The sequence below is a fragment of the Corythoichthys intestinalis genome, chromosome 18, assembly GCF_030265065.1.
Source record: "Corythoichthys intestinalis isolate RoL2023-P3 chromosome 18, ASM3026506v1, whole genome shotgun sequence".
Classification (NCBI taxonomy): Eukaryota; Metazoa; Chordata; class Actinopteri; order Syngnathiformes; family Syngnathidae; genus Corythoichthys; species Corythoichthys intestinalis.
The window spans coordinates 15,228,931-15,256,851 of record NC_080412.1 but is presented as its reverse complement, the minus strand read 5'-3'; the positions used below and the strand labels follow the sequence as shown (position 1 = coordinate 15,256,851).

Genomic DNA, 27,921 nt, shown 5'->3' with positions numbered 1-27,921 from the left:
CAAATGTAAAGATATCTAATTATCTACCAATACCTATGAGTAGGTTTGACTTATAGACTGCTGTACATTAAGTTGGCATAATATAATTAACTACAAAGTCATTAAACTTAATATTAGAACGAATTCTGTTCTATTTTTTGTGGATTATATTTTCAATTGTCTAGCATGCATTACTCACATACGGTTGATAGGCAGAGCAAATTTGCTATCTACTGAGTGGAAATAAGGATATGTTGTGGCCGATTGGTGGTACTGTCATGGAATAGGGAAACCCAAAACGCTGTATTCAGCACAAATTGGGCACCGTTTGCGGCCAAAATGTGAATTTCAAGAACAAGTCTATTTAATGTAAATTGTCGATAAAAGCTTTATACCGTTTTGGCAATATATATCGTACAACACTAACTGACTTTCTAGGGGATAGGGGTTGGCATCGAGCTGGCGAGAAAAACCTCATCTTTATTTAACAAGTCACAATACAGAAAGGTATAAAGTAGTCTGCCACCAAACAGCACCACCAGCTTTGCAAAAACAGTAACATTCCAGCTTCAGTAAAAGCAAACAAAGCTACATTTAGACCGAACAACGCATTCGCCGGTGGAACCATTCATTCGTGCCCTTTGCCTGAACAAAAGTGGTCAAAGTCCAGACAGCACAGACAATAAAGTTGATTAGTAAAGGTGTCAATGACAGTTCAGCTGTGAATGCATTCCGTCCATTCAATTTCTGGGTTTCTCCTCCTGTGTCACAGATGAGCTGAAACTCAAAAACACTTTAAATGATTTTGTAGCGAATAGAGATGTACAATCCATTTAAAGTGTGAGGGTGGCTGTTGCCCACCCTCCCACTTCAAATGGATTTTGATGTCTTGCGCTGTCAATGGTACCCAATGAGTTAATGACAAAGATACGCACTACACGAAACTGAGAAATAGTCGTTCATATACAGTATTTTGCCTGCATGAATATGAATCCAAACAAACTCAAAGTCATGGAGTGTAGTTGCTCACCACTATAAGCTACCGTTTAACTCATTGCCTGCCATTGACTGCGCTAGATGTCCAATCCATTTTGATGGGGAGGGGCGAATTTATGAATGTTCATGATTTGCCCCTTTCCAAGTAAAATGGACTGGACGTCTAGCACCGTCAATGGGTGTTTGTAATATACATGTAATTCCTCTTTAACAATTTACCAAAACACATATTGAGAATACTCTACATACAGTATATCTAGCAGTGTAAGAGTTAACAAATAACTTTGTGACAGTGTCAATCATCTTGTGAATACAGTATTAATAACGTTATAATATTGATATAAAATTGTTCGCCACTGTGCAGGTGTACCTAAAAATGTGCCTAATAATGACTGACCATGCTCAAATAGACACTGCGTAAATAGGCATTTTGTGTGGATGTATGTGATGAGTTAGCTTCTACCTCTTCACATTCATCTCTGGGCGCATCCCTGCTTTCCAACATCTCACAAAACTGTTCAACATTGACCGACTCTTCTCCACGGTTTAACCGTTCCTCCAGCCACCGGACCAGGACTACCTCATTCCCGGCTAGGACAGACTCCCGAATGACGACTCCCGAGTCGCTAATACGAGCCGCTGCTTCTCTCAGTTTCACTTGTTCGAAGAAGACGGCGGGGCTTGGGGGCCCACCAGCGGCCACAGAAACATTCTTCGGTGCTCGCCTTCCGCCTCTCCCGGGACCGGAGCCTCCGACACCAGTGGCCGCAGAGGCCGGACTGTCTTCCGCCAAACCGGGGCTATCCGTTCCCATGTCTTCGTCGTCGCAGCTGCCTCCCCCGCCGCCGCTCTCTGCGTTGCCCATGACTGTTTTACGTACGATTCACCGAATAACACTGTCGCTTTTACAGGACTGTACAAAAAATGTTTCTACTAACCTACACTACTACCGCATTGACGTACAGTACGTGGTGGACTTGCCTGAAACGTTGTTTACGTTAGCCATATGCGCATGCCCAATCTCTTCTTCGTTTACGGAAGTATCTGCGAAGGCGCTAATGGGTCAATGAAAATGTCGGAAATTACAGCATCAACATTTAAACAATGCGCTGCTATGTAATATTGGCAAACATTTAAACAATGCTCTGCTATGTAATACTGTCAATCTTATCGGCGTGCTTGGCAGCGCTTTTCCTTCCTGGCCAGTGGTGGTTGAAATCAGGAAGTAAATCTAGACAGGAGTTACCGAGGCCACTCCTGAATAGCCACGAGTTGTCGTTGTACGACGGCAAAGAAGGCAGCAAGGGTATTTACCTGGCCATACTCGGGCAGGTGTTTGACGTGCGCGAGGGTCGTAAGCATTATGGGCCTGGTGGGGCATATCACTTTTTGGCAGGTGATTCCGATTAATGTATGCATTTGACAATGTTATCTTTAACAATAAATGTATTATTGCATGTTTCTGTAGTCATATGCTGTGCAGTGTATTACCAAGCTGTTTGCGAAAGTAAATACCAGCCCTATGCACAGGTATGCCTATTTTCCCCCCTTATTCACTGCCATTAAAAATGATAGACATCAAATCGGTTTCAAGTAGTGGAGGCTGGCAATGAGTGATTGTGCCACTGTCATTAACGATGACAGACGTCCAATCCGATTTGACTGCGGGTGGCAGCGATCGAGAGAATTTACCATTAGAGGGCATTCAGACTTATTAATGCCTGTAGGCTGCGAGTGCGCCAGTAGTAGCACACATGTGCATGTTTTTATTTTATCTCATTCACTGAACTCTAATTCTCAAAAAGCCTGTCCATGTTTTGTAATGATGAATTACCTTAAACTGAAAATGGGTCTTCAGATTGATAATAAGTATGCATCTTTATTTACCTAGGAAAGGATGCATCACTGGCCTTCATCACAGGAGATTTTACAGAAAGTGGGTTGACAGATGATGTGTCCAGCTTGTCCCCATTACAGGTGGTAGCCCTGTTTGACTGGCTGCTCTTTTATCAAAGGACCTATCAAAGTGTAGGTGAGTACTGTTTTGACAATACTGTATTGTGCAGCTTTCAGCTGGAATGTGAATGTTTCTAAGGCGTGTACATACAGTCCACTTTCCATTACAATTGTCATTAACAGATGGAATGTAGCGTTTTGTATACCGATTGCACCCATTGAATCTTCATTTCACTTCAAAATATTTTCTCTCCAGGTTTGGTGATAGGACGGTTCTATTCCAAAAGTGGAAAACCCACAGCGTTTCTATTGCATGTTGAATCATTGCTTGTAAAAGGCCAGCAACTCAAAGCAAAGACAGAAGCAGAAATGCTTTACTACCCTTCCTGTAACTCACAGTGGAGTACAGCTAGGGGAGGGAGAGTCTGGTGCTCCACCCAGAGGTAAATAAACAGTGGAAGCATGTACAAATATCAGAGATGCAGTTTTGTGACTGCATTTTTATACTCTTCTCAACAGTGGTGGAATTCAAAGAAGTTGGACTGGTGTCCCGCGAAAATTATTCTCAGTAGGTGCGAGTGGGTCCCGTTGCGTCTGTGTGGAAGATCCATCTACAGCCAACGAGAACCCCAACCTGCAGGAATATGATGGCTGCCCGACACATGAGGTCTCTTGCGCTATAGTAGCATAACTTTTTTTTTTTTTTTTAATGGACAGTTGTTCAAAACATTTGTGCTTCCTGCATGGAGGTTTAAATTAAATGAACAGACTGTGGGGACAAAGACATTGTTTTAAATGACCTTTATGTAAAGTTGTTCTTCCTTTTTCTAAAAGGATACACTCGGAAGAGAAGGGCTAGATATCTGAGCATACAGATACAATACAATGTGCATAAAAGATTTTAGAATGTGCATAAAAGATTAACAGAGGCAGGATTTAAGTCTGTCACAATGACAATCACAAACTGCATTAAGTACAAAAATGGTAGCAGTGGTCAAAAAATATTACACATTTATCTGTACAATTGAACAATACTTAAAGAGGCCTTACTAATCGGCCATCCCTATCATTCTCATCCCCTCAAACTATTGGACATGTCACATGATCTTTATAAAGTGCACCTGTTAGGCTTAGAAAATCAAAATGGCGGTTATGTGTCAGGTCAAGACAACTTGACTTGAGGCATCATTGTGGCGACAAGGACCTCATGGTCAAGTCAAAACTGGAATGTACTCCTAAATTGACTGATTTCGAAGAAAGGACATTGTCCTGAAATGCTACAAATTATAGTACATGCAGAGGCATACAAAATTGCTTGTTCGTGCTTATACACACCAAACGTATCAATAATGGTTCAAACAACCCACTCATCAATGATTTCATATTTTTGGGCAGCTCAGCCATTTTTGCGCCACGCAAGTGAAACTGAAATGTCCATGTTATGCTTCAGAGTCTGAAAAAATGTATTTCATTTCATAATGTATTCAGGTAATACAATACAAAGCCACAAGAGAAAGAGTCCATATCATACTGACCTTGTGAGTCGAGTTTTACACTGCATTTTGACAGCACGAGCGTACAAATCATGCTGCTGGGCAGGTGGCAGCATAGATTGCAGATACTGAAATAATTAGTTAAACATTTTGCTAACAGTGTTTAAGTAATTAATGTTCATTATTGAATTGCAACGACCGTTTATGTAGTTAAGAATTTACCATTATTATTGCAGTTAAGAAATTACCACAGTCCTACTGCTATCTATTAACTCATTGGCTGCCATTGACGGCACTAGACTTCTGATCCATTTGAAGTGGGATGGTTGATAGCAAATGAACAAACATTCATTAGCTGCCATCATCCTAGTTCAAATGGATTGGACGTCTCACTATTGATGAACTCATTGAAATTCACAGCAAGAGGATGAGAAAGAGCCACATAATTGGACATTATCAAACGAAAGCCACTGGTCCAGAATCGCCTGAAATACTCGTTAGTATGTCCTGTTACAGATGTCCCTTATGCTGTTGCCAGTAACTGCAAAGTTGGGCCCCCGACCAGGCCAACATTAGCAGGTAGGGAATATCTGCTCGACTGTTATGACACTCCACCAAGAGTTAGTACGTCAAAGCAGATGTCGCACACCCTCACTGGTTTGTTTAAATCAAACTTGATGATGGGGATCTCCTTTATAGAGCACTTGTGACACAAGAGACGCCCACAATGACGGCTGGAGAGAAAGGACATTGAAGTGTGACAAACCAATGATTCTAAAAAAAATACTTGGAAAGGTCAAGCTACTAACCAGTGATGTTTCCTAGTTGTGACTCCAAACTTGGCAATACACTCGTAGCAATTGGACCCATCACACCAAGGGGGCTCTTTGGACAGCATATCTATGTAGCAGTGTGCAAGGTTTAAAAAAATATTAGGTCATAAAAATATTTTCTGTAACTGCTAATATGGCTTCAGCCTTATTACAGAGCATCTGTATCATAGGATCAGGTCTGTTTATGGCGATAATAATGATAGACATACAAAATGTCGATGTAAAGTTTTATATCATTTTGGCGATAGTGCTGTATGATATAACAATAACAAATTCTACGACTGCATCATCTCGATAAGATAATTACAGATAACATTTGACAACAAACATTTTTCCTTAAATGAAAATGAGCGTGTATATTTTAAGTGAAAAATGCATTGAACAAACTTTAAAATTTTCAAAGTTACACTGACTTACCGAGAAGGCGAAAAAGCAACTGTTTTGTTGCTACTTGGTAGTTGAAAATATTAATGCCCTGATTATTATTGATTCCAAGGCGAGCACCAGCTCTCACAATGGCACGGCACAGGTTAGCGTTTCCTTTCATATAGGCCAGGAGCAAAACTGCAAATAAAAACATCAGAGTCAATGTGTTTACAATGAACAACCGATTAACTCTGGTTTCTACCTGTGTTTCCTTCATTATCTGGCTTGTCCAAAGGGTATTCGGGCATACACTCCAGGAACAATTCAAAAATGGCTGCAGCATTTTCTTTCCCATAGTGGCCTAAAATGTGCATGGGCGACTGACCCCTAATTTTTGGGTGTAAAAAAATTAAATTACTTGTAAACATTTCATTATAAAAATTGACTTTGGGTTGTACCTGAGATTAAAGGCCTCAGCATCGATGTTTGACTCTGTGAGGAGGGATCTTATATTGTTAAGACGGCCATGCATCACTGCTAGGTGAAGTGCTGTGGATGAAACACAAAGAATCAGTTTTTGGAGTGAAATTTGAAAAAAAAATAAAATAAAATAAAAACATTGTAAGCAGTTACTCTCAATGTTACTCATTATTTGAATATTCTTTTCACCAAATACTGTACTTTTTTTTTTACTTTTTGGATGACTACTTTTACTTGAGAAATATTATTTTGAAGTAATGCTACTCTTACTTGAATAAAAGGTTTTGGCTACTCTACCTAACTAAGCAAAAAAACAAAAAAAGTTTTTTCTGCTTTGAGCAACATTATCTTAAATGTAAAATATTTTTTATTTAATCCTTTGTGCGACTGACTGCGTTAAACGTTCGATCCATATTGACTGGGAGGGGCAAATGAATGTTCATTCAAAAGGGATTGGACATCTAGTGCCGTGAATGGCACTGAAATGTGAGCATTCACAGCCAGTCCTCCCAGTTCAAATAAATTGAGCAACTATCTTTGTCAGTGACAGGAGATTAGTTAAATACTACGAAATTAGAAACTACATCAACTTTTGAACGTTGTTGATGGCTATAACCAATGTGTTCTTCTTTTTTTTTTTTTTTTTTTTTAATTTTCATTACTTTTGTTTTTATTACCATTTTTTAATGTATAAATTATTTATTCAATACAAAAATTTGTGTTAAAAGACACAATAATGATTACAAACAAAATATATACAATTATTATTGATACCTGTCATCCACATATGTGGACATGACTTTTTGGGCCCCACTTGTTTACTAAGATGTTAATAATGTGGCCTACAGGACCCAAAATGTCATGTCCTAGTCCACGTATTTGTAATAAAGGAGCAGTTTAGTTAATTAACCTCGAATGGTTAGCAAAGCATTTGTAAGACGTTTGTGGCAAAAAAAAAAAAAAAAAAAAAAAAAACAACAACAAAAAAAATCAAAATTCTACATTTGATTTACAAGATGAATTGAAATTAAACAATTGTATTTACTATACCATTATTGCCATTCTCATCCTCAGCAGCAAAGTCAATGCCATTCTCCAAGAGTACAGAGCAAATGGTAGCCAAGTCCTGCTGAGCAGCCAAATGCAGGGCGGTCTGCCGGTGTTTAGTCAGCTCATTTACTTTGGCTCCAGCAAGCAGCTGGAGAACCACAGACGAAAAATGTCTCATTAAAAACATAATTGAATTTCAACTTCTTGAAAATATTTACTAACTGTCAGCGATAGACTTCCAAATCCATTTGAACTGCGAGGCGCTGGCACATTCATTTGCTGCCGACCTGCCAGTTCAAATGGATTGGACCTCTAATAGTGATAAACTCATTTAAAAGAGTTTTAATTTGTTTTTTTGAGAGGCACATGATTGGGAGTCTCTCATCGTCAATGGCAATGAAAGAGTTAAAGAAGCCAAATGAATGAAAATAATATACCAAGTTTCGGACAATGATCTCGGATCCAGCTTGCACAGCCAAGTGGAGAGGGGTTAGCTTAGCGGCATCCTGAACTCTGGAGTTGACATTAGCTTTCACACTAATGAGGAACAGGACACTTTCAATATCTGAATTTTGCACAGCCACATGGAGGAAATTACGCCCTTTATTGTCAACCTAAACAGAAGCAAAAATCAGGAATGTTGGGATTTGTTCCTCAACAATGACTTTCATTTTCATTCGTACCTGCTCAGCAGCACCAGGCTCCCTTTTGAGGATTGCTTCTGCTGCCTTGTTGTTCTTATGCGTCATGGCGCAGGCAAAAGGTGTCATTCCTTGCCGGTCCCGTATATTAAGACGTATGTCCAGATGGGAAATCAGAAGCTGTATAATAACGTTGTGCTGGTTGCTAATAGCAGCGTGGATCGGAGTTCTACCCTCTGCATCCTTTAAGAAAAAAATAAATAAATAAACAAAAGGCCATGAATGCCTTCCTTTGCGCTAAAGAAATCAAAATGCACCATTATGAGAATCACCTGCGTATTAACATTAGCTCCAAACTCTAGAAGGCACTGCACAACCTCCTCCAGGCCCCAGCTGCTGGCAAGGTGGAGAGGCATTTGTCCATCTCTGGCTTCTTCTTCCCCTTCTCCATTTGGGCCAGGCCGCCTGGGGCTGTTCACATCACAACCACTGCGCAGGCATGAAATACATTTGTTAGGATGCATATTGGAAAGAGAAAAATTAAATTGGGTACAGCATGAAATCAAGAAACCTCACAGTAAACTATATATGTGAGTATATACAGAGATCTTGGTGGTGAAATTATTGACCAGTCCTTTAAACCATTGTAGGGCTAGTGACAATTTTTGGTAATTAAAAATATAGATTTCTCATCCAAATACAGGAGGACATCAGATTATGGTTCACGCAGGCCATGTGGGTATATGAAATGTTAAAATTGTGGCCAACTTGACCCAAAATGTGATGGCCACTAATGTGGAAGCTTAGTGGTTTTGTTTTTTTAACTTACTAAATATGTAAGGACTGCAGGTGTCTATTCTAGTAGTATTATTTTTTATTATTAAGAATCCTGCAATTGGGTAGCAACCAGTTCAGGGTGTACCCTTCCCATAGTTAGTTGGGATAGGCTTCAACACCTTCCCAACCCTCGTGAGGAGATGCGGTACAGGAGGTGAATAATGAATATTATTAATCTTTTTTATTATTATTATTATTTTAATAAATACAATTATGTAGAGATGTGACCGAAAACTTCAGTGCCAAAAACTACTTGCCGAAAATAGATAAAAATGCATTATCGGAAGAGATGTGACCGTCACTTCCACGCCGAAAATTATCGGCCTAAAATAGCTAAGAAGGCATCATTGGTTTTCAGTTTTGAAGACTGAAAGTTTACCACCGAATAGTGTGAAGAACCTTAGCGCTTTTGTGATGGCGTCATCAAAACACGGCGAGAAGCAACACGCTGGATGACGCTATCTCGCTAACACTACTGGCTCAAAGTAATTTCCGGTCACATCTCTACAATTATGAATTAATAAAATGTTATTTAAAAACAACTTAATCAAATTAAAATCAATAAAAACAAATACATTCCCAGTGAAAATGGATTAGATATCTAGCGCCGTCAATGGCAGCCAATGATCAAGAGTTAAGGATTTCCGCTCCATGTACAAAGACTGTGTTTGAAGTTTCCAAAAAGTGAAGTTACTGTAGTTTCAGACCTGCGGATGAGAAAGCAAGCAGAGACCTCGTTGTTCTCATCAACGGCTCTATGCAGCAAGGTCTGTTGGCAGCCTGAAGGGCCTTTGCCCCAGCTTGTTGCATCACAGCCATGGCGAACCTTGGCAGTTAAGAAAAGCGATATTAAATTACATTTTAAAACAAATACTCTTTGTGTTTTTTTTCTCCAAAAATGTACACCCATCTCACAAGTGTGGATGCAATATCTTCCAGGCCATTCTCCAGAGCGAGCCATAATGGAGGGTCCCCTTTGTCATCCACCACTGACATATCGGCTCCTCTTGTGCAAATAGCATCCACCACTAATGGCAACTGGTTACTGATGGCCAACTGCAGTGCTGTCTGTCCTTCCAGGGTCCTAACAGGGACACAATATTTTTTCGACATTCATTTTTTAAATCTGCCAGTTAATGTCCATCTGCAAATTTTTTTTTTTTAAATTACCACAGAAATAAAAATTCTTGGTGGAAGCCGGATATGAAGAACAGAGGCAAAAACTGAAACTATGTATTATTCAAAATAATATTTTTTGTACATTATGGTATGTAAAAAATAAAATTAAGCCAATTATTATTATGATTTTTATTCTTTAAATTTTATTTATTTCTATTTTAATATGATTTTTTTAATACTTAGAATTACAAAAATATTTGTTATTTACAGTGGTACCTCTACTAACGTATGTCTCTACTTACGGAATTTTCAGGTAACGAGACGCCTCAACGAGAAAATATTGCCTCGTTACAAAAGAAATTTCAGTGTATGAAAGATAATACAAAAATACAGTATGGTACAGTCCCACAGTTTACTGAACGTTTATACATATAGTTGCTCTGCCATTGGCTACTGCCTAGCACCGCCCTGGCATCCAATTGGCTAGGAGGGACCTCTACTGTATGTGTATGTGTGTATCCCAGTATCCCCTTCATTCACCCCTCAGGCCATGAGGTGTTCAGACAGCTGTACGTGTATTAACTTTTATTCTTTTTTACATTATACACAACTCTCATTTTATGTTAATTGTGCAAAAATGTAATTGTAACATGCATTTGTTACGTACATGTTTTGATGCATTTTTATGCTTAATAAAAGAATTACGGCTGAATTTCGGGAGGGGGCGGGGGTTGGAACGGATTAGGGCATTAACATGGAAAACATGTCTCTACATGTGATATTTCAGTTTACGAAACTACTTCCAGAACCAATTCATTTTGTAAGAGGGGTTCCACTGTATTTGGTACTGCCATTTCAATAATGCACAACAAAGTAAAATTAAACAAAACAAAACAAAAAAAAATACAGTATTTAACTTGAAACCATTTTCAAAATGTTAAGAGAATACTAAGGGGCTGTGAGATATCAATAGAACCGTTATGTGACAAGATAACAAATATTAATAAAGTTAACAAAAAATAAATCACATTCAAGAGCAATTATCGAAAATTACGAACATTTCCGAAAGTACTCCGGAAACAGCCGAATGGAACTTTGACGTCACAGCCAGGAAACAAAAGGTCGAGGCAGGTGCCATCGTTGTTTATCGACGAGAGAGTTGTGTTCATGTTTTATCAAAAAATCGCTAAAATGGTTCAAACCTGTCATGCTATATGGTGTACAAATAGTCATTTGTCGCAATGTAGTACCCATGAGTTCCCGAACGCAAGAAAAAGAGCTGGATTACGCAGACAATGAGTAAAGTTCGTCCATGCAAAAAGGGCTAATTTTGCAGACCCAGCCTCAGGCACGGTTTTGTGTGGTGCGAATTTTACATCTGAAAGCTATTCCAACTATGGACAAATGAAATCAAATTTTGCTAAGAAATTACTGCTGAAAGCAGATGCGGTGCCCACCATACACGCGCAGCCACCTAAATGTCCCGAGATATCAAGAAAGAGGACGATGACTGGCACTGACGAGACCACCCCAGGCTAAGCAAAGGAGGGGAGCAGCCAAGCTCGAAATGGGTAGAGTGAGTACTCTTTTATAATAAAAAAACATATCACACATTGGATATAGGACTGGACACATGTATAAATTATCGCTCGTAAAATATATACAACAAATCCTCTAATCCCATTCATATTTCTGTTTGTTGGCAGAGCGAAAACCTATGATAGCACAATAAATGATAATTATTCTATACATTATTTTGCGGTCACGGTGTATCAGCTTCACAAAAAGAAATGCAAAACAAACCATTCGGTGTTTCCCACACGATCTGTTGCCGGTGTTTCATCAGTGTGATTGCTCCCCTAAATGATCGTTTCATTACGCTGCATTGGCTTTCGTTTGGGCTCAAATTGATAACCCAAAACACCAAAGAAAGGTTCATAACTCTCCTCGTCATCATTAGAAGAACGTTCGTTACGTCGGATTCGTCGCTGCAACTAGAAACAAAATTGTGTTTCCTAGTTGTGACGTCACGCACAAAATATGCTAGATTTCCGGAATCTCGGGCGCCGGTCGTTTTAGTTTGACAATCGATCCAAATTTCTATCATTTTCTTGGTGTTGCGATGTGTGTAATTACACGATGTGTGTAATTACACGAAGTGGCATGATATGAATCCAAAAGGCATGAGTTTATGGATAAATAATGGAATATTAGCATTTCCCCAGGTGTTGTAATACACTTTAATAACAATAATCTGCTATTGATTCACAGACATGCCCTTTGTACTTCATTATTACTACTTAACAATTATATTTTGGTGTTCTGTCACTTTCATTTGTGTTTCCGGATGGTAAATGAAGGAATCATTTCAATTTCATCTATTTGTAGAGTGCTAATAAAAAGCTAAACTCTCCAAAAGTAGATTGAAAACAAGTACAACTGCATCAACGTTTTCTCATTAGGGAGTTACCTCACATTGATGTCTGCCTGGTGCTCAAGAAGGAAAAGGGCACTTTTGCTGTCCTGTCTTTGGATAGCCATGTGAAGTAGGGTTTGTCCATTGGACATGGTATCATTGATTGAAGCTCCTGAGCCCAGTAGCTGAGCTGCTATTGTGTGCATACCTAACAAGAGCAAATTGTCCAATTTAAGACAAGCAGTCGGTAAGGTTGTGACCCGAGGAGACTGCATACTTGTGTCAAGAAACAACTGCGTGGAGCATTAATTTTAATTACACCGCAATTTACCTGTCCAGAGGGCCAAGCCCAATACTGTCTGGTCCAAAGAGTCTTTGAGACTGAAGTCTGGAATGATCTGGAAATTATTGGTGGCATGAAGTGCATTTGCTGCAACATAAAGAAAAGAAATAGGTTGATTGACTAAAGAAAAATAACAGAAAAATGGTATTCGTGTATACAAAATATATGACCTTTTTGCTCAAGGATGACAGAGACCACATCTGGGTGGTTGTTAGCAATGGCCATATGCAGGGGGGTTTGAAAAGCCACACCAAGTGCATCATCAGGCAAAGCCTTAAGGGTCTGTAGGTTGGGGTTGGCCCCTTGCTGGAGCAGCTCTGCTGTAAGACTTGCAAGGCCAAAGCGACAAGCTGTATGAAGAGGACTTTCCCCCTGGAATTGGATACAATCCATCAAATTCAAATGACCAAGCATGTGGATAAGAAGTGCATATTAGGGTATGTCGTAATCCCTAATCCTTCGTGTATTTTAATCAAAGAATGTTGGAGAGTTTTAGAAACTTGAGAACCAGTTCAAATTATGAAAAAAATGCACCATAAGCCCGCCTTAAAACATTACAGATTGGTTGAAGGATTTTGTGATATATCTGCTTAATTAGTTGCTGGCTGGAATATAAAAGAAAAAAAACCAAATATAAAATAAATAATATGCAAAGCATCAGTTTACTTTTTGTCCAAACAGCAAATGTAAGAGATGCTTTGTGAAATGGGCATTCCATTCATTTCGCGATAACCCATAGATGTGTCATACGCACCCATTTGTTAATATGATTGACCTTTGCCCCATGAGTGGCTAGGAAAAGAGCAGCTGCCTCATTGGCTGCACGAGCTGCTCTCTGAATGAGGCAGTTCCCTGTTGAAAATAAAATCAAAATTAGATAAAAGTTCGCCTCCATTTTGACAAAACTACTAAAAAACGAAAAATTAATAAACCCCCACCTGTTGATGAGTCAGGCGCATCGGTATTGCTCCCTCTTTGGATTAACTGTGCCGCAAAGCTGTTCTCATCAAACGAGGTGCCATTGACAACGGGAGCATCGTCCTCGAATGGATTTACAGAGTTGTCTGAAGAAACTGTGATATACTGCAGCGCTAACCACAAAGCTGCACTGCCCTCATGGTCCTTAAGTTCCAAGTCGAGCCTAATAGCATTTAACAAAGTTAGGCTTTGGTAGTAATAAGTACAATACTAAGAGCTATTTGTCAAGACGCATATTCAATTTCTTGGCAGAAAGTAACTCACTGTCTGCACTGTAGTAGCTGGCTGAAAACAGGCTCGTTTCCTGAAGCTACAGCTTCATGCAAGGGAGTTCTAACATAGTAAAAAAAAAAAAATAGTTGAAACCATGTCAAAGTCTTGCTTTAAAAACCCTTTTGTGTAAGAAAAAGATTATCGAACATGTGACTGACCTGCCCTTGCTGTTTTGCATGTTGGGATTGGCTCCAGCTTTGAGCAGAGCTTCTGCAATCCTTGCCATGCCACTCATCACTTCTGCTGAGTGTTTTTTGGGGCTAAAAGAACAAACGAGGTGGAGAGGGGTCTCCACCGCTCCCACAGTAGCGGCGTTCACCTGAGCTGAGTGACGGATTAAGAAGACTGAGGCAAATTCGTCACCTGAAAAAAGAGGAACGCTGTAATGAAGGAAGACAGCTGAGTTTACATGAGTACTGATGTACATGTTTGACTAAGTATTTTTGAGGGCTGCAGCACCGATGTAGAGCAGGGGAGTGCCATTATGTTAGCCAACCCATATAAACATTTAACTTGTTGACAGCCATGGACGGTACTAGATGTCAAATCCATTTTGACTGGGAGGCGCGAACCAGGCAAAAATAAATACTGAATATAAATAGAAACATGGCGTGTAACTTCCCACCTCTTTGGATTGCCTTATGCAGAAGACTCCATCCGCTCTGGTCCACCATGTCCACATCCGCTTTGCTGTTAACTAAAGTGGTGGCAATACTTTCCAGTTTTCGGGAAAGTGCCAAGTCCAGAGCTAGATCACCGTTGTTGTCAAGTTCATTCAACTTGCGTGGCAACTAACAACAACAAATACAATTTTGAGCTCAGAAAAAAAGCGTAATTCTAACCTGCATTTAAGTAGCTCACCGAACTCAGGAATTTCTAACTCAATAGCTACCACAGACTGTGTCTACTCGTGACAAATGCTTTAAATTTACAGCATAAGTATGAAAAGAGATTATTAAGAAGCAAGAGATTGCAACAGACCTGTGAGTCCATCTCGATGAGATAAAGGAAAACCACATCTTCACGCTCAACTTTGATGGCTTTATGGAGAGGATAGTCTGTTTTAGACTTTATCATCTTGTACAAAAGTTGGGCACTCATGGTGCTGAAATCTTCTTTCCTCAGATCATCCTAAGAAAGACATTTTGCATGAACTCATTGGCTGCCATTGACGGTGAGAGACGTCCAATCTATCCAATACTCCAAGTGGGAAGTTAACCACCCTCCCACTTCAAATGGATTGGACGTCAACTAGTGACTAACTCATTTAAACAACAGAAAGATGAAAAGAGCCACATGATTGGACATCTGTTGTCGTCAGTGGCACTGCAAGAGCTAATATGAACTACTTTATTTTTTTGGAGGGAACTCACCCAGTGACTGGCTATGATCTCTCCACAGTAGTTCATCAGAGTTGTGGCATTTAGCTCCTCAGCTGTTTGGTAGAAGCGAATGCAGTTCCTGACATTTACCGAGGACATTACACCTTTTTCACACCTGTCACCATGCACAGAAAAGCATGGAAGTGTCACATACGAATATCACAATATATTCACTGGATAATGATATTAAACAACTTGCGCTTGTCCATTCATGTCTGCAGGATCTAATATCAAAGCTGCATCAATTTCATTCGTAACATTCATAAATGCCTCTCCACCTTGTAATTCATCGCTTTCAATCTTTAAGGGGAACTTTTATTTTTTTCAAGAATCTTTTCTATGTGCCGGCAAAGGTCACAACATTCATGTTGATATTCTGATAGTGGAATAATAAACCGGTTGCCTCGCACGGCCAGACTGTTCTCCCAGTATTTTTCAAACACTGTGAGAATAGTCTGGGACCCAGCCCATTAACGGCCTCTCGAGCAAAGACAAAATCAACCGTCCAATCAGATTTGTTTATTTGCGTGACGTGTTCTTAACGAGCAATGTCACTCTTCCGCGTCGAAAGTCGTCTCCAGAACAACACAGATGGCGAACAGGAGAGCCGAGAATATGTTCCAATCCACGGTAAAATCAGTTTTAAATTACCGAAAACACATCGACATAAGTCATTGACAACAGTCTGTCTCGCGCTCGCCATGTTGAATAAACTCCGCTCTCCTCATATGTTTACTTCCGCGCACAAGTCCCTCGTCGCTTTACTAACGTCACGTCCGTCCGTAGATGATTGGTCCACTCCGCTGCCTGTTTGCTGTGGCTTGCTCCGCCCCGGAAATTTTATCCGCTGAATGGTGGCCAGACTCAATAGCTGGAACAACGGTGAGTCTGGTGTAACAGGCTAACAAACAGGCACATCTAAATAATCTCAGGGGGCCGCCATTTTGTCCAATACCACCCTCTGCTGTCAACTAAAAGCAGCATTGCAGCTGCTCTCTGGCAGGGATGTGAATGTCACATGACCCAACTTGGAAAAGGGATTTATTGTGCATCTGTGCTGGCTAGCAAACTATGGGTTGAATACAGTTTTGAACCCAAAAGTATAACACATCTTGGTCAGTACAGTGGCTATGAATATATGTTGGTAATTTCTGTTCCTACTGCAGCGACGTAAAGTTTTGAAAAACTTTTAGAGAACATAAAAATAAAATAAAACGAAAACGTACAGTGGTATTTGAGCATGGCTTCTTCTGCCATATGACAATGCATTCTTTTGCAACCGAGCAATTTAGTTGATTGCATGCCGTTCATAACTTCGTAACTCATAAACTGAGGACCTTCTGTATTTGTGACAGGCTGACCTTTCTCTGAGAAGCTGAAGCTGGAAGCGGTTGGCCAGCTTCATCAAGTCAATGAGAAATGCGTCATCTTCACTAAGCTCCAAATCGTCCGTGTATGCCCAGCGTAACATCGCCATGGCAACCTCAGGTTTGCAATCTGCAGACATTTTTTATGTAGTGAAAGTTAGAGAGCGACCAATTAAAATTCTCAGAACAATATTGGAACATCCAATGGACCCATCAAATCACACCATTAACAGTCTTGTGGGAACGCGACTTTGAGGAAATGTTCGTCACCCTCCATTAACATTTATGCTAGGGATGCGCTGAAATGAACATGCTCGTTTGAAACCGAAACCTGAAACATCAAAATGAATTATAATACCTTGTTTTTTAAATTCATTTTGTCCACAATTTGCATGAGTGTCAAACCTTAAATTACATAATTCTTCCCACTCAGGAAAAAATGCTGCAAAAATTGCATTACAAAATAAAAGCAGACTAGACGCCACATGTTATACACACATATTAAAGTTGTCTTTTTACAAACATTGATTTATCGTGATTATTAAAAGTCAAAAGTGTGATTTGGCTTTTAAGAAATTGTCAATCAGAAAACAATGCCTATTTCATTTGCCATCTTAATGTGCAAACACACTGCAATGACAACGACTACTAATTTCCTGTTAACCAGGACTCTGGTGTCATTTTCTGCCTCTCAGTACCACAATCACCCACCAGATAGGTCCAGTTCAGAGGTGTTGGCCATATTGGTGAGACTCCAGACGTCACTGCGAGCAGCCAGGACAAATTTATGGGCACTGAGCCTATCCCCATCAATCTTCACTTTCAAATCACTGCAAGGAAGGACACAGAAACACAGAGACATGTTTAGATGGCGAATTAGGAAAAAAAAACAAAAAAACTATTCTCTAGAACAAATCAAGATGCCAACCTAGAGCCGGGCAGTTTACCAGAGATTTTTCATGACATAATTTTGACCATGTGGGTAAATTCGTTTTCTTAATGAAACGAAAACATTTAAAGTGTTTTCAGCCTGTTTTGACTATGTGTTGTTCAGCTATGCAAATTCCCCTTTAAGAAAGTTCCATCTGTGTGCTTACGAGTGAAGTCAGGTGCCAATTAGTAAAAACAAATAGAAGCATGTTGCTATCAAATGGTGTGCTAACGCTACAAGTGAACGTGATGGAGTTGGATAATAGTTAAATGGCTACCACCTGTAGACGTTTCGCTTATGTCAGACATTTTGGCATAGTAATGGAAACAAATGCGCTCTGTGTGGGACGTGAGGTCACCATAAACAACGACAGCGGCTCCAACGTTGTCGAAGCGGCTGAATTCAATGAGTTGATGCGTGAGCAGTGCTTTTGGCACGGACAGCAATTAGCATTCAGTATGTCGAGTTATTTTGTATGTACAGTATGTGTGTGTGATTTCTCTGATGGCGTTTACAATGGATCAGCTCAGCATTCAGCATAAAGTATAATCCATGAGTGTAGCCTTTACTGTGACCGTTTAATGGCCACAGCTATTTTTCTGTATGTGCTTGCTTTATTCTGTGTCATTACTACCATCATAAAATCTTAAATGTTTCATTGTTGTACATTGCTCAAGTCATACTAGCCCTTTTAAATGTTTGTACTTGAATGATTATTGTTTACAAGATATTTGTATATATTTAATGTTTACACTGAATGTACAATTGTTAAATATGTTAAATTAAAAGATGGTAAATAAATCAATGAGAAATGGTAAATTTGTATTTCATGCATTTATTCAGATTTTCAAATTATATAACAGTCCGGTTGGGCGAATTGATCGTCATTTATTGTTATCGAGGTAGATCTGCTCAATTTACCGTGATAACTACTAAAGGCCATATCACCCAGCCCTTTGCCCACCTGTATTGTTCCTGTCGATACAGTTCCGACACAATTTCCAGAAGCCGGCTGATAAAGGTGTCAGCAGATGCTGGGCTGGTGGAGCACGGGCCAGACACCTGAGCAGCAAGGACAGCACAGCGTCTCTCCGTGTCAGCCAGCTTCTGCTGCATCTTGACGTACTCCTGCCTCAGCAGGGCCAGATGCTTCTGCAGCTTGGCCACCTCCTCTGCGCCAGGATGACAGAGAACACACAATGTAAGATAAAATATAATTGAAATTGAACCCCCCAAAAATCCTGCTCTAAATGGGTAATATACAATTTTAATTGGCACTACAAGAGGGATTATTTAGTATCCAATCCAACAAATGATTAATAAATGTTCATAATGCCTCGGCATCACATTGTCCCAGTGCACCTAAGGTTGCCAAAGTGTATTCTGAGGAACTGTGTTGTATATGTATATATATGTCACAGAAGAATTAAAAGGCATCAATAAGAGTGCTTCTTTTAGTTGATACTTTTTCTATAGCTCTTTATGTTGAAACTCTAAAACATGACTCAGCCGCTCCACTAAGTTCCACTGGGGCCCATTTCCTTCCTTTAAAACACTAAAAGTGTTTTTAAAGAGGAAAAAGTGCTGAGATGGCTAGTTACTTTGTCCCGCCTTGTAAACCGTTAGTGGCAATGCAACTGGTCATGTGACAGCAAGACACTATATAAAATCCATCTGATAACTACTGCAAAATAAGCCTGGTACTTTATAAAGGCAGCAGCTTAACATGAATCATTGCACAGCTCCTGTAATATACAGAAAATAGTACTGAAGCCTATATTAATCTTAGAATTTTGAAGACAAACCAGTTGGGTACAAAACAATGCCAGCCAAAATTCCCCCTCAGAATTTCAAAACTAAGTAAAGAATTTGTTGTCAAGTTTAGTACAAAAACAAAGCCCAAATCGAGTTCAACTGACTTTGAATAAAAACAATGTCTACTCATAAAACATATAATTAACAAATGTGCAGTTCAATGTTTACAACAATAGTTTGGTGGTCAGTTTGGAACCGATCGTGGATAGTCCATACTCGAAAGAATTCGGTACCCCATTTTATTACTCGGGAAAGGAATAGATAAATATCTGTGCTTAAAAACGTCTCTGTACTCAGTTGAGCAACACCTCACAGCATCTTCATTTTCTGACAGGCAATGGATTTTAATGGTCATTTGAGGCGAACTTTATAACTTCTCGTAACAAATTCTACATGCATTGTACGTTTTTGCAAAAGTACAAAAGACATTTATCACAACACCAGGCGACTGTCAGTCTTGGCTCAGACATTTAATTAAATCGAAGGGGTGGAAAAAAATTGCTAGCAATATCAACCGGAGCGCTACAGATAAGAGCTTGCTCATTTACAAGCCGAACATGGCAATACCTAAGCCGTGGTGTTCGCCAATGACAATTTAACTCAACATACATATTAAAACCGTATTGCCAAGTTGGTAAAACCATCCTTCAAAACACGTCTTGCAAATAAAAAGGGAGTGGACAGACAGAACCCCTAAAAAAAAATTCAATCTCATACCTTCCGCCATGTTGCTCCGCGTTAGCTTCGTGACCGGACAGTGTTCTCGCGATAAAACCAAGAAGAATATAGGAGGCGGAACTGCTGCGTTCAAGGCACCCACTTGTATTATTAATTAACGTGACTAGAAATGACAGTAATAATCATTATTCAATTGTCATTGTTATTATTATTGGAGGAACTTATATACATTTTTTTAAAAAAAATACAGAGTTTGAGTTTTTTTTTTTTTTGCCGGGTGGTGCTTCAATAAGTTTTTAACTCGTTTACTGCTTTTGACAGTGATAGACTTCAAATTAATTTCAATTGGTATCGACAAGTTTCCTGAGCGTAACATGGGCAGCGCCATCTTTGATCATTTCTGCTCTGAACTTCCGGTTTAGACCAAAAACATGAAGTGCGGTTGAAGTAAGGTCCAGCTTCAAAGCGCCAGTGCGGATCTACTTAGCCATACACCTTCTGCAGACAATAAGTTAGGAATGTGCTTTAAACCTGGGAGCTACCTAAAAGATTCTGTTTGTTCTTATCACTTCGTTGATCATTCGTGGACAAAATTATAACAACCTGTGCAGCCTGTGTTGGCGTGAGGTGTAGATTGATACAATTGACATCGATAGAGATCTATTCCAATTTGACTAGGGCAGGGGTCTGCAACCCAAAATGTTGAAAGAGCCATACTGGAAAAAAAACACAAATATATCCGGAGCCCAAAAAATTGAAAGCCATATATAAGCCTTATAATGAAAGCAAGGCATTCTGTATGTGTCTATAATAGCCTTGTATCAAAATGACTAAGTTGTCTACAAATACATAATGAGCATTCATGATTACCATAATTTCCGCACTATAAGTTGCATCTGTAAGCCTTCAATGCTATCAAAAGCTGACTGTGCGCCTTATAATCCGATGTGCCTTTTATATACTGTAAATGGATCAATATTGGGTAATCATGACATTCCATTTAGCTCAACTCTATCTTGAGGATGCATAATGTAAAGGCAACCACACTTATACTGCTATACTACTACTACTAAGCCTTATAATGCAGTGCGCCCTATACATGAAGTTTTAAAATAGGCCGTTCATTGAATGTGCTCCAATGAACCTTATAGTGCGGAAAATACAGTAAATGTGCATTTTAAGTTTAACAGTGCCTCACTTAACGCTACGTTTAAAATATTATCAAACATTGTGAATTTTTAATATTCAACAAATGTCTCAACACTGTTTTACTTAACTATCTCAGTGATGCTGTGTATTTCATGCATCACCCAGAACACAAAAGAATCACTTAAACACACAGAAATATTGGGAAAAAAATATAATAGAAGAGCTCACTACAGGTAACAGGCTTCATAACATGAAAAATATACAACAGTATTTTGTCTTTGTACATTGTCCAAAAATTGGAACAGTTCAGTGAGCAAAAAAAAAGATGGTTGGATTTGACGGGGACAAAAACTGAGAAAAAAAAGAAAAAAAACGTAAAGCAAAATGACACAGACACAGCATGGACAAACAGAAACAAAATGCCAGAAACATTCTGCAAAGACCCCCTATAAAAAAAAAACAAATTAAAAAACATAAAAGCTACACATGCACAGTAATTTACAAAGGACAGAACTGACCAAAATATAGTAGCTACTAAAATTTGCTATTTTTGAAGAACTTTAAATTTTACTATGCACGTACCAATTATTTTGAGATTTATTGCTACATTAAAATGGGGAAATTGCATTTTTATATTGCCTGTATCTTCATTATCCCAATTCATACACTGCATATACATTTTCCCCCAATATTTATCCAACATTTCATTTGCTTCTTGATCGATGCAGGTTGCGGCCAAGCATTTATATCTGGAGGCACTTTTGCAAAAGTACAAAAGAAAATTGCGCATGCACAAAATGAATAATTATGTTGCTCTGCTTGTTGATAAAACAAAGGGGTGGTTAGACTTTTAATAGCTTCAAAAAAATATCACTAAGGAACACATTTTAAGTTAGGCTGTCAACGTGGTTAAAGAATTCATGAAAAACACCAAACATGGCCAGAAATGACACAACTTGTGTCATTCGCTTGAATCAATCAAGCTCTTCACAACAACATTGTAATCCCCAATCTAAGAACTCCTGATGAAAAAACAAAACAGAGCCCATGTTTGAGAGGGGGGTGGGTGGGAGAACAAATCCGGGCCAGCACAATTCATTGAGAGTAAGTGCATTAAGTATGGACAGGGAGTTTATATATTATCCGGTTTAGTCTGTACTATTTACATTTCTTTACAATATCTTCCTGAATGTTAAAGCAGTTCATTGACTTGCCAAGTGTTATTTTTCTTCTGGGTTGTTTTGTTATGTTCAGTTGGCACTTGCTTGGTGGTTGTCTGTGAGCCGTGGTATTCACTGTAATGTTCTACTGCAGCTTAGAAGAGCCAGTCAAATTCTTCTTGCCAAAATAGAAGCCGATCCTGGTAAAATGGTGGAAGAGTACAGGAAACGGTGCCGTGTCGCGTTTCAATTGGAGACCTATGGAAAAGCATGTAACACATAACAGATATTATCAAGACAGAATAGCGCTTGTAATAGTCCACCCTAATTATGTGAGGCGAGGCCATGTACGGTCCATGAGTACATTCTACATTTCTTCAGCATTTCCCCAAAACACAAACCAAACTAACAGCATAACAGACCTACTCAAAAACAATGGTAAAAAAAAGATTTAAGACATGCCCTGAATAGGTTCCACCTTGCCAAAGAAGACATTAATAGGTCTCATGAGGAATTGTGCCACACCATTAAGTCATTGTCAGACATTGACAGCGACAAATGAAGCAGTTGCTTGGGAAAAAAAAACAAAAAAACAAACTTACAACCACTTACGACACTGAAACTAAGGAAACACATCAACAACCCTCCTACTTTGAAAATGGTTTTTATTTCATAAACTAACATTAGTTGCAATCGATGGCGATAATCATAATAGATTGGATGTCTATCACCATCAACGGCACTGTAACATGATCATTCAATGTTGAGATGGATTTGACGTCTATCCCTGTCAATTGCCGTGAATGAGTTAAAAGCAAGATTGTCCTTCTTGGCTTTGGAAATTGCGGTTTCTCAGAGCCAAGACTAGGCTCTGAGATCAGAATAGCATCAATAGTATTGATGCTATTATAAGCATCAGATTCAATACACCTTTTGCGTTGCTTTTTCTTATTTTTTTTCAAATACCCTTGAAAAAAAATGATCCCAAACACTGGTAAAGCAACATTTCTGGTCCGGACCAGCAATATATACATTTTGGAGTAGGCACCCAAATCTGACGATCTTAAACCAAGAGAGAAGAATTAAATTGGGGTGACTTCAAATCGGTTGTTTAATTATCCTGAGCTGCAAAAGTACGTCATTGGTGCCAGATGTTGTATGACGCCATGCAACACAGATGTAAAGAACTTTTTATTTTTATTTTTTAAATGGTGCATTGAGTAAAACTAAAGTTCAGCTTAGTTTATGCAGTACAGTATTTGAGTAAAACATGTTACTTCCATTTTCTGAGCAGCCCACTATTGTTTTTTTTTTATTTTGGGGGGTAAACAATGTTTTAAGTCACTGATGGTGTAGTGTGCATTTGCCTGACTTTGGCACAGGCGGCTTGGGATCAATTCTCACACAGTGACGGTCTGATTGTGGATGTGAATGGTAGTCTGCGTGTTCCCTACACAGGAAAAAAATAACTGGTGGATTTACTTGATAAAATCATTGCAACAATTTGCACGTACTTTTATTAAGTAAATTTTACTGCTTGCAACATTACGTTCAGTTCACAAGCAGTAAAATCCAAAACGCAAGTCTGCTTGCAATATTAAGTTCAGTTTACAAGCAGTAAAATGTACTTAATAAAAGTGCGAATTGTTACAATGATTTCATCAAGTAAATCCACCAGTTATTTTTTTCAGCGTGCAGCTGACTGAACGACCAGTTTAGGGTGTAGTCTGCCTTTCGCCAGGTGTGAACTGTGTTAGGCTCCAGCACCCCGCAACAGTGACAAGGATAAGCGGTGTTGAAAATGGATTGAAATTTTAAAAAGTAAAAATTCACAGCAGAAAGATGATTGGAAGCCACATGATTGGACATCTATCAGTGTCAATGGCAATGAACAAGTTAAGTAAAATGTAAAAAAAAAAAAAAAAATTATATATATATATATATATATATAGTAATAATAATATTTAAAGAAAGAGAAAATACAGGCTACTTTAACTACTTGGAGTATTAATACACTCTTTCCTTAGAGACAACAGAGCTTTAATAAGAAATTATACAATAAAATGAACATGACATACTTTTAAATGAGTTGTATATACATTTTCACAAATCACCAGTGTCCTTCTAAGAAAGGGTTAGAATCCAGCATACTTGCCCTGAAAACATGAACCTAGATCCTTGCTAAATATCACTCAAACGCAGTCTCTTGGCTTTTCCGTACACAGCGTGCAACTTTTCTTTTAAATGCTCCGTGCCTGTCTTCCCGCCACTCTTTCTACAAAAAAAAGGGTAAAGTTTAGTCAAATATGCTTTTTTGATTCATAACTTTCTGTCATCAACCAGCGAACTTACTGCTGCATCCACGTTGGCTGGCGAGTCACCATTTGGGTCTGCCAGCATGGAGATAACACTAATCATGATAGTTTCAACTGTATGGATGGGAAGCCAGCGTTCTTCAGGTTTTTCATAGCCATACTTATCCTCCCCAGGTTCATGTAAAATAGAAATACATACATCTCCATTCTTGTCAACTACAAGAACAAAAAACAAACAAGAGGAAACAATTATTGACCAGCCAGTCATTATTCAAACATTTTTGATTTACTAATTATTTGGAGGATTCTTCTTCTTTTGTTAGAGGTATTCTCAAATTACAGTACTAATCTGGACATGTTTGGCTATATCCTTCAGCTGTGAACTGAAATTAGTTCATCACTAGCTGACGTCCAATTGATTTGAACTGGGAAGGCCGACAGCGATGTTCATTCGCTGTCAGCAAATTATTTCCCAATTCAAATAAATTGAATGTATATCGCCATCAATGGCAGTGAATGAGTTAAGAAAGCCTTGAAGAACGATAAAAGCCAAACTTCAACAACTTTAAATTCAGGTACTTTTGCAAACGCATTGTACATTCCTTGCTGTACCTACCATTAGGATGCCAGATATCTGTGATAAATTTCATTTTCGGTGGCCTGAGAGGGTAGTCTTTGGGAAATGTCAGATGAGCTTTGAACACACCACCTTCACTGTGAACATTACAAAGAGGCCAAATAGAAGAATTACTCTAACAACATCAGTACAATAATAGTTCAAATCATTCCTATCTGTTGAATTGACAAGAGACAGACAACATTTAAAAGGTGATGACTTACTAAAGTGTGTCTGGTGGCCCGATTATTAGAACTTCCCATCTGTAAAGATCATTATCTTCAATCAGTCCAGCTGAGAATCCTTCTACTGGGTTTTTATTGAGCTCTAGAGAGAAAAAGATATCAAAAGTTATATGTCAGCAATTCTCAAAGTTCTCACTGATTTCACCTTAACACCGCAATAGTATCTGTTAAAAAAAAATCTTGCTTAGTGGTTGCATTAGGCATTTTGCAGTTACCTGGCCTACTAATTGTATTTTGCAGTAATATCACAGCTGCACAGCAATACAGGATGACACAAGTAAATCTACAATTTCACAAGAAAAAAAAAAGTTTTTAAAAACTATTTAGAAAAGAAAAACGTTGGGGATGATGACAACTAAACAGAGCAAATTTGAAAGAGCAAGACATCTGGACTGAAGCTTCTTTCACAAAGATTCTGCAAAATCAGAGCGTCAAAGACAACAATTATGGTACAATTTCAACCTAATAAATTCCCTGCCAAATCAGAGTGGTGCTCTTATTGTGCATAACAATTAGAGATAGACCGATTGTCGGCCAAGTCGATTATCGGCGCAGATATTTGGAAATTTGACATATCTCAGGATCGGCTTTTTTTTTTTTAATTCGACCGGCTGATATGAAAAAAAAAAAAAACAATTTAAAACAGTTATTTTGGCTCAGATGCAGCCGCTCCTCGCTCTCCTGCTTACTGTCTCCTGCATTAGCATTCACCCCGTCCTCGGAATGGTTAAATAGTAATTGTAAAAAGAGTTACATTTGTATTGCGTCTTTCCACCTTTTTGAGGCCCTCAAAGTGCTTCACACTATATCCTCCTCTACCAACTGGTGACGCAGCACCAGGAGCAGGTTTAGTATCTTGCTCAAGGATACTTAGATGATGTCTTCAGGGCGGAAAATCGAACCCACACTCTGGTTTAGGGAACGACTACACTACCATTGAACCACGCCACCACCCAAGTCAAAAGCCTCCGAAGAAGAAGCTGTCCTTACCCAAACTGGAGAGTAAGAGGAAGTTTTCCCGTGTCAGAAGCTCCAGACAGAAAACTCAAATTCAGGCACTTCTGGGGCAATTATTTTCCATTTGTTTGATTCAATAAACACGTTTTAAGGCATTTCAATGAAGTTCAGTGTTTGCATTATTCAATTTTTTTTCCCGCCAATTTTTAACTTTTACTGCAAATGAATATCGGCTCCAAAAATCGGTATATCGGTCGAGCTCTAATAACAATAGATTAATTTTTTTTTTTTTTTTTTTACATTATCATAGCATGAAGTGTGCCGTTGTAATTCTTGAACACCAGAAACACCAAAGGCAAATTTCAAATGTGATTTCCTCAAAGTAAATGCACCAAAGGTTAAGACACTAAAATAACATACATGACTTAAAGCCTACCCACGAACGCCAAAAAGTAAAACACCATTGATATTCAAAATTTTTGTTAGCGTAGCTTGATCTGACACAAGTCACGTTCCGTTAAAGAAATCTCTTTGTAAGATGATACTTGATGATGACACTCTCAGGTCCTAAATTAGTGATGGTTAAAAAAAAATGCAGTGTCAAATTTCTCCTTGGGGTTAAAGAGAGTAGCTGAGCCCGTACATGATCTAACTAGTATAAGAATGGCCCAAAAGGGGTCTCAGTTTAACAGAATTAAAACTGTCTGAACAAAAAAAACACCTCCTAGTTTAACAAGAGATTGCCAGTAGTGTTAAAAAATGTAAATATAAATATTCCAACATTTTAAATGCACACTGTTAACAACATAGGTTGCTATCACATCATTCAGAAATATATTTCATTTTAGTCCATGTCAGATAAGGTACATGTAAACAGCAAAACGCTAACGCTAGCCCCAAACAAAAACAAACATTGGACTAAATTTTAAATAATTTTCTCAAATATAGTGGTGTAATGCCCTTATTGATAATAATGAAAGCCCTGAGAATATCTTACACATGCTACCGAATTAAATTCTTAATGCCCTACAATTTCCTGAACATTTCAGTAGTGTATGACACCGTATCAGTGGTATCTGAGGGCAGTTTACGCCAGCACCGTCGTTTGAGTCCCAGCTAAGTGTTCATTAGCAAGTCGGACAGTATCCGCTAGCGCCAAATGTTTAATTACCTGCGAGCTGTCTCCTGAGTAACAACGCTGATTGAGGCTCTGTCATAGCTCAGCCAATGTAATGCAGCTATTGTGAACAGTAGTATGCCGAGGTAACAGCGTTATATTCTCGTTTACTGCACAAGCCTCCGTCTCCTTTATTTTTCTTTTAGCATTCTCGACATCTCTTCTTCTTCGTCGCCGTTGACTGCAGCTCTCTTTGCTGGAACTGTTCTTCTTCTTTGGTTACGTAGTGTATCAGCACGTGTGATCCTTTGTACGTTACTGCCATCTTCTGGCAAATACTTGCGTCTCAAATTCTGTGAAATAGTTGGCGAGATTAGTGACTAGCTCATTTCAGGTTTTTTATTTGAAAATGTGTGAACGTTTACTGTT

General features: G+C 38.8%; 4 protein-coding genes across 5 annotated transcripts in view; 1 reads left to right on the top strand and 3 right to left on the bottom strand.

Annotated features, from left to right (window-relative positions):
• Nucleotides 1–2,221, bottom strand: part of zzef1 (zinc finger, ZZ-type with EF hand domain 1) — a 46,219-nt gene extending 43,998 nt beyond the window's left edge. The window contains exon 1 of one of the 2 annotated variants that reach the window (XM_057820717.1): nt 1,439–2,221. In XM_057820717.1, the coding sequence (XP_057676700.1) occupies nt 1,439–1,840 (402 nt within the window). In that variant the 5' untranslated portion in view covers nt 1,841–2,221. The remainder of the gene's footprint in view (nt 1–1,438) is intronic. The other variant, XM_057820718.1, reaches the window with a different exon arrangement.
• LOC130906402 (neuferricin) lies at nt 1,426–17,840 on the top strand. Its single transcript, XM_057820721.1, has 5 exons — nt 1,426–2,371; nt 2,867–3,007; nt 3,188–3,374; nt 3,451–3,598; nt 9,571–17,840. The coding sequence occupies exons 1-5, from the start codon at nt 2,116–2,118 to the stop codon at nt 9,592–9,594; spliced, it is 756 nt and encodes a 251-aa protein (XP_057676704.1). The 5' UTR covers nt 1,426–2,115; the 3' UTR covers nt 9,595–17,840.
• On the bottom strand, nt 3,696–20,095 carry ankfy1 (ankyrin repeat and FYVE domain containing 1). Its single transcript, XM_057820720.1, has 25 exons — nt 19,973–20,095; nt 18,405–18,612; nt 17,221–17,339; nt 16,504–16,639; nt 15,134–15,257; nt 14,742–14,891; nt 14,386–14,551; nt 13,919–14,123; nt 13,752–13,820; nt 13,448–13,650; nt 13,264–13,361; nt 12,680–12,881; nt 12,498–12,596; nt 12,221–12,374; nt 9,547–9,715; nt 9,339–9,457; nt 8,127–8,283; nt 7,837–8,037; nt 7,591–7,767; nt 7,154–7,301; nt 6,082–6,172; nt 5,886–6,010; nt 5,675–5,821; nt 5,234–5,324; nt 3,696–5,158 (listed from the first exon to the last, which is right to left on the bottom strand). The coding sequence occupies exons 1-25, from the start codon at nt 19,980–19,982 to the stop codon at nt 5,026–5,028; spliced, it is 3,501 nt and encodes a 1,166-aa protein (XP_057676703.1). The 5' UTR covers nt 19,983–20,095; the 3' UTR covers nt 3,696–5,025.
• A 1,187-nt stretch (nt 20,096–21,282) lies between these two features.
• ube2g1a (ubiquitin-conjugating enzyme E2G 1a (UBC7 homolog, yeast)) lies at nt 21,283–27,774 on the bottom strand. Its single transcript, XM_057820893.1, has 6 exons — nt 27,547–27,774; nt 25,398–25,500; nt 25,174–25,271; nt 24,595–24,773; nt 24,398–24,517; nt 21,283–22,500 (listed from the first exon to the last, which is right to left on the bottom strand). The coding sequence occupies exons 1-5, from the start codon at nt 27,590–27,592 to the stop codon at nt 24,431–24,433; spliced, it is 513 nt and encodes a 170-aa protein (XP_057676876.1). The 5' UTR covers nt 27,593–27,774; the 3' UTR covers nt 21,283–22,500; nt 24,398–24,430.
• Nucleotides 27,775–27,921: the final 147 nt, after the last annotated feature.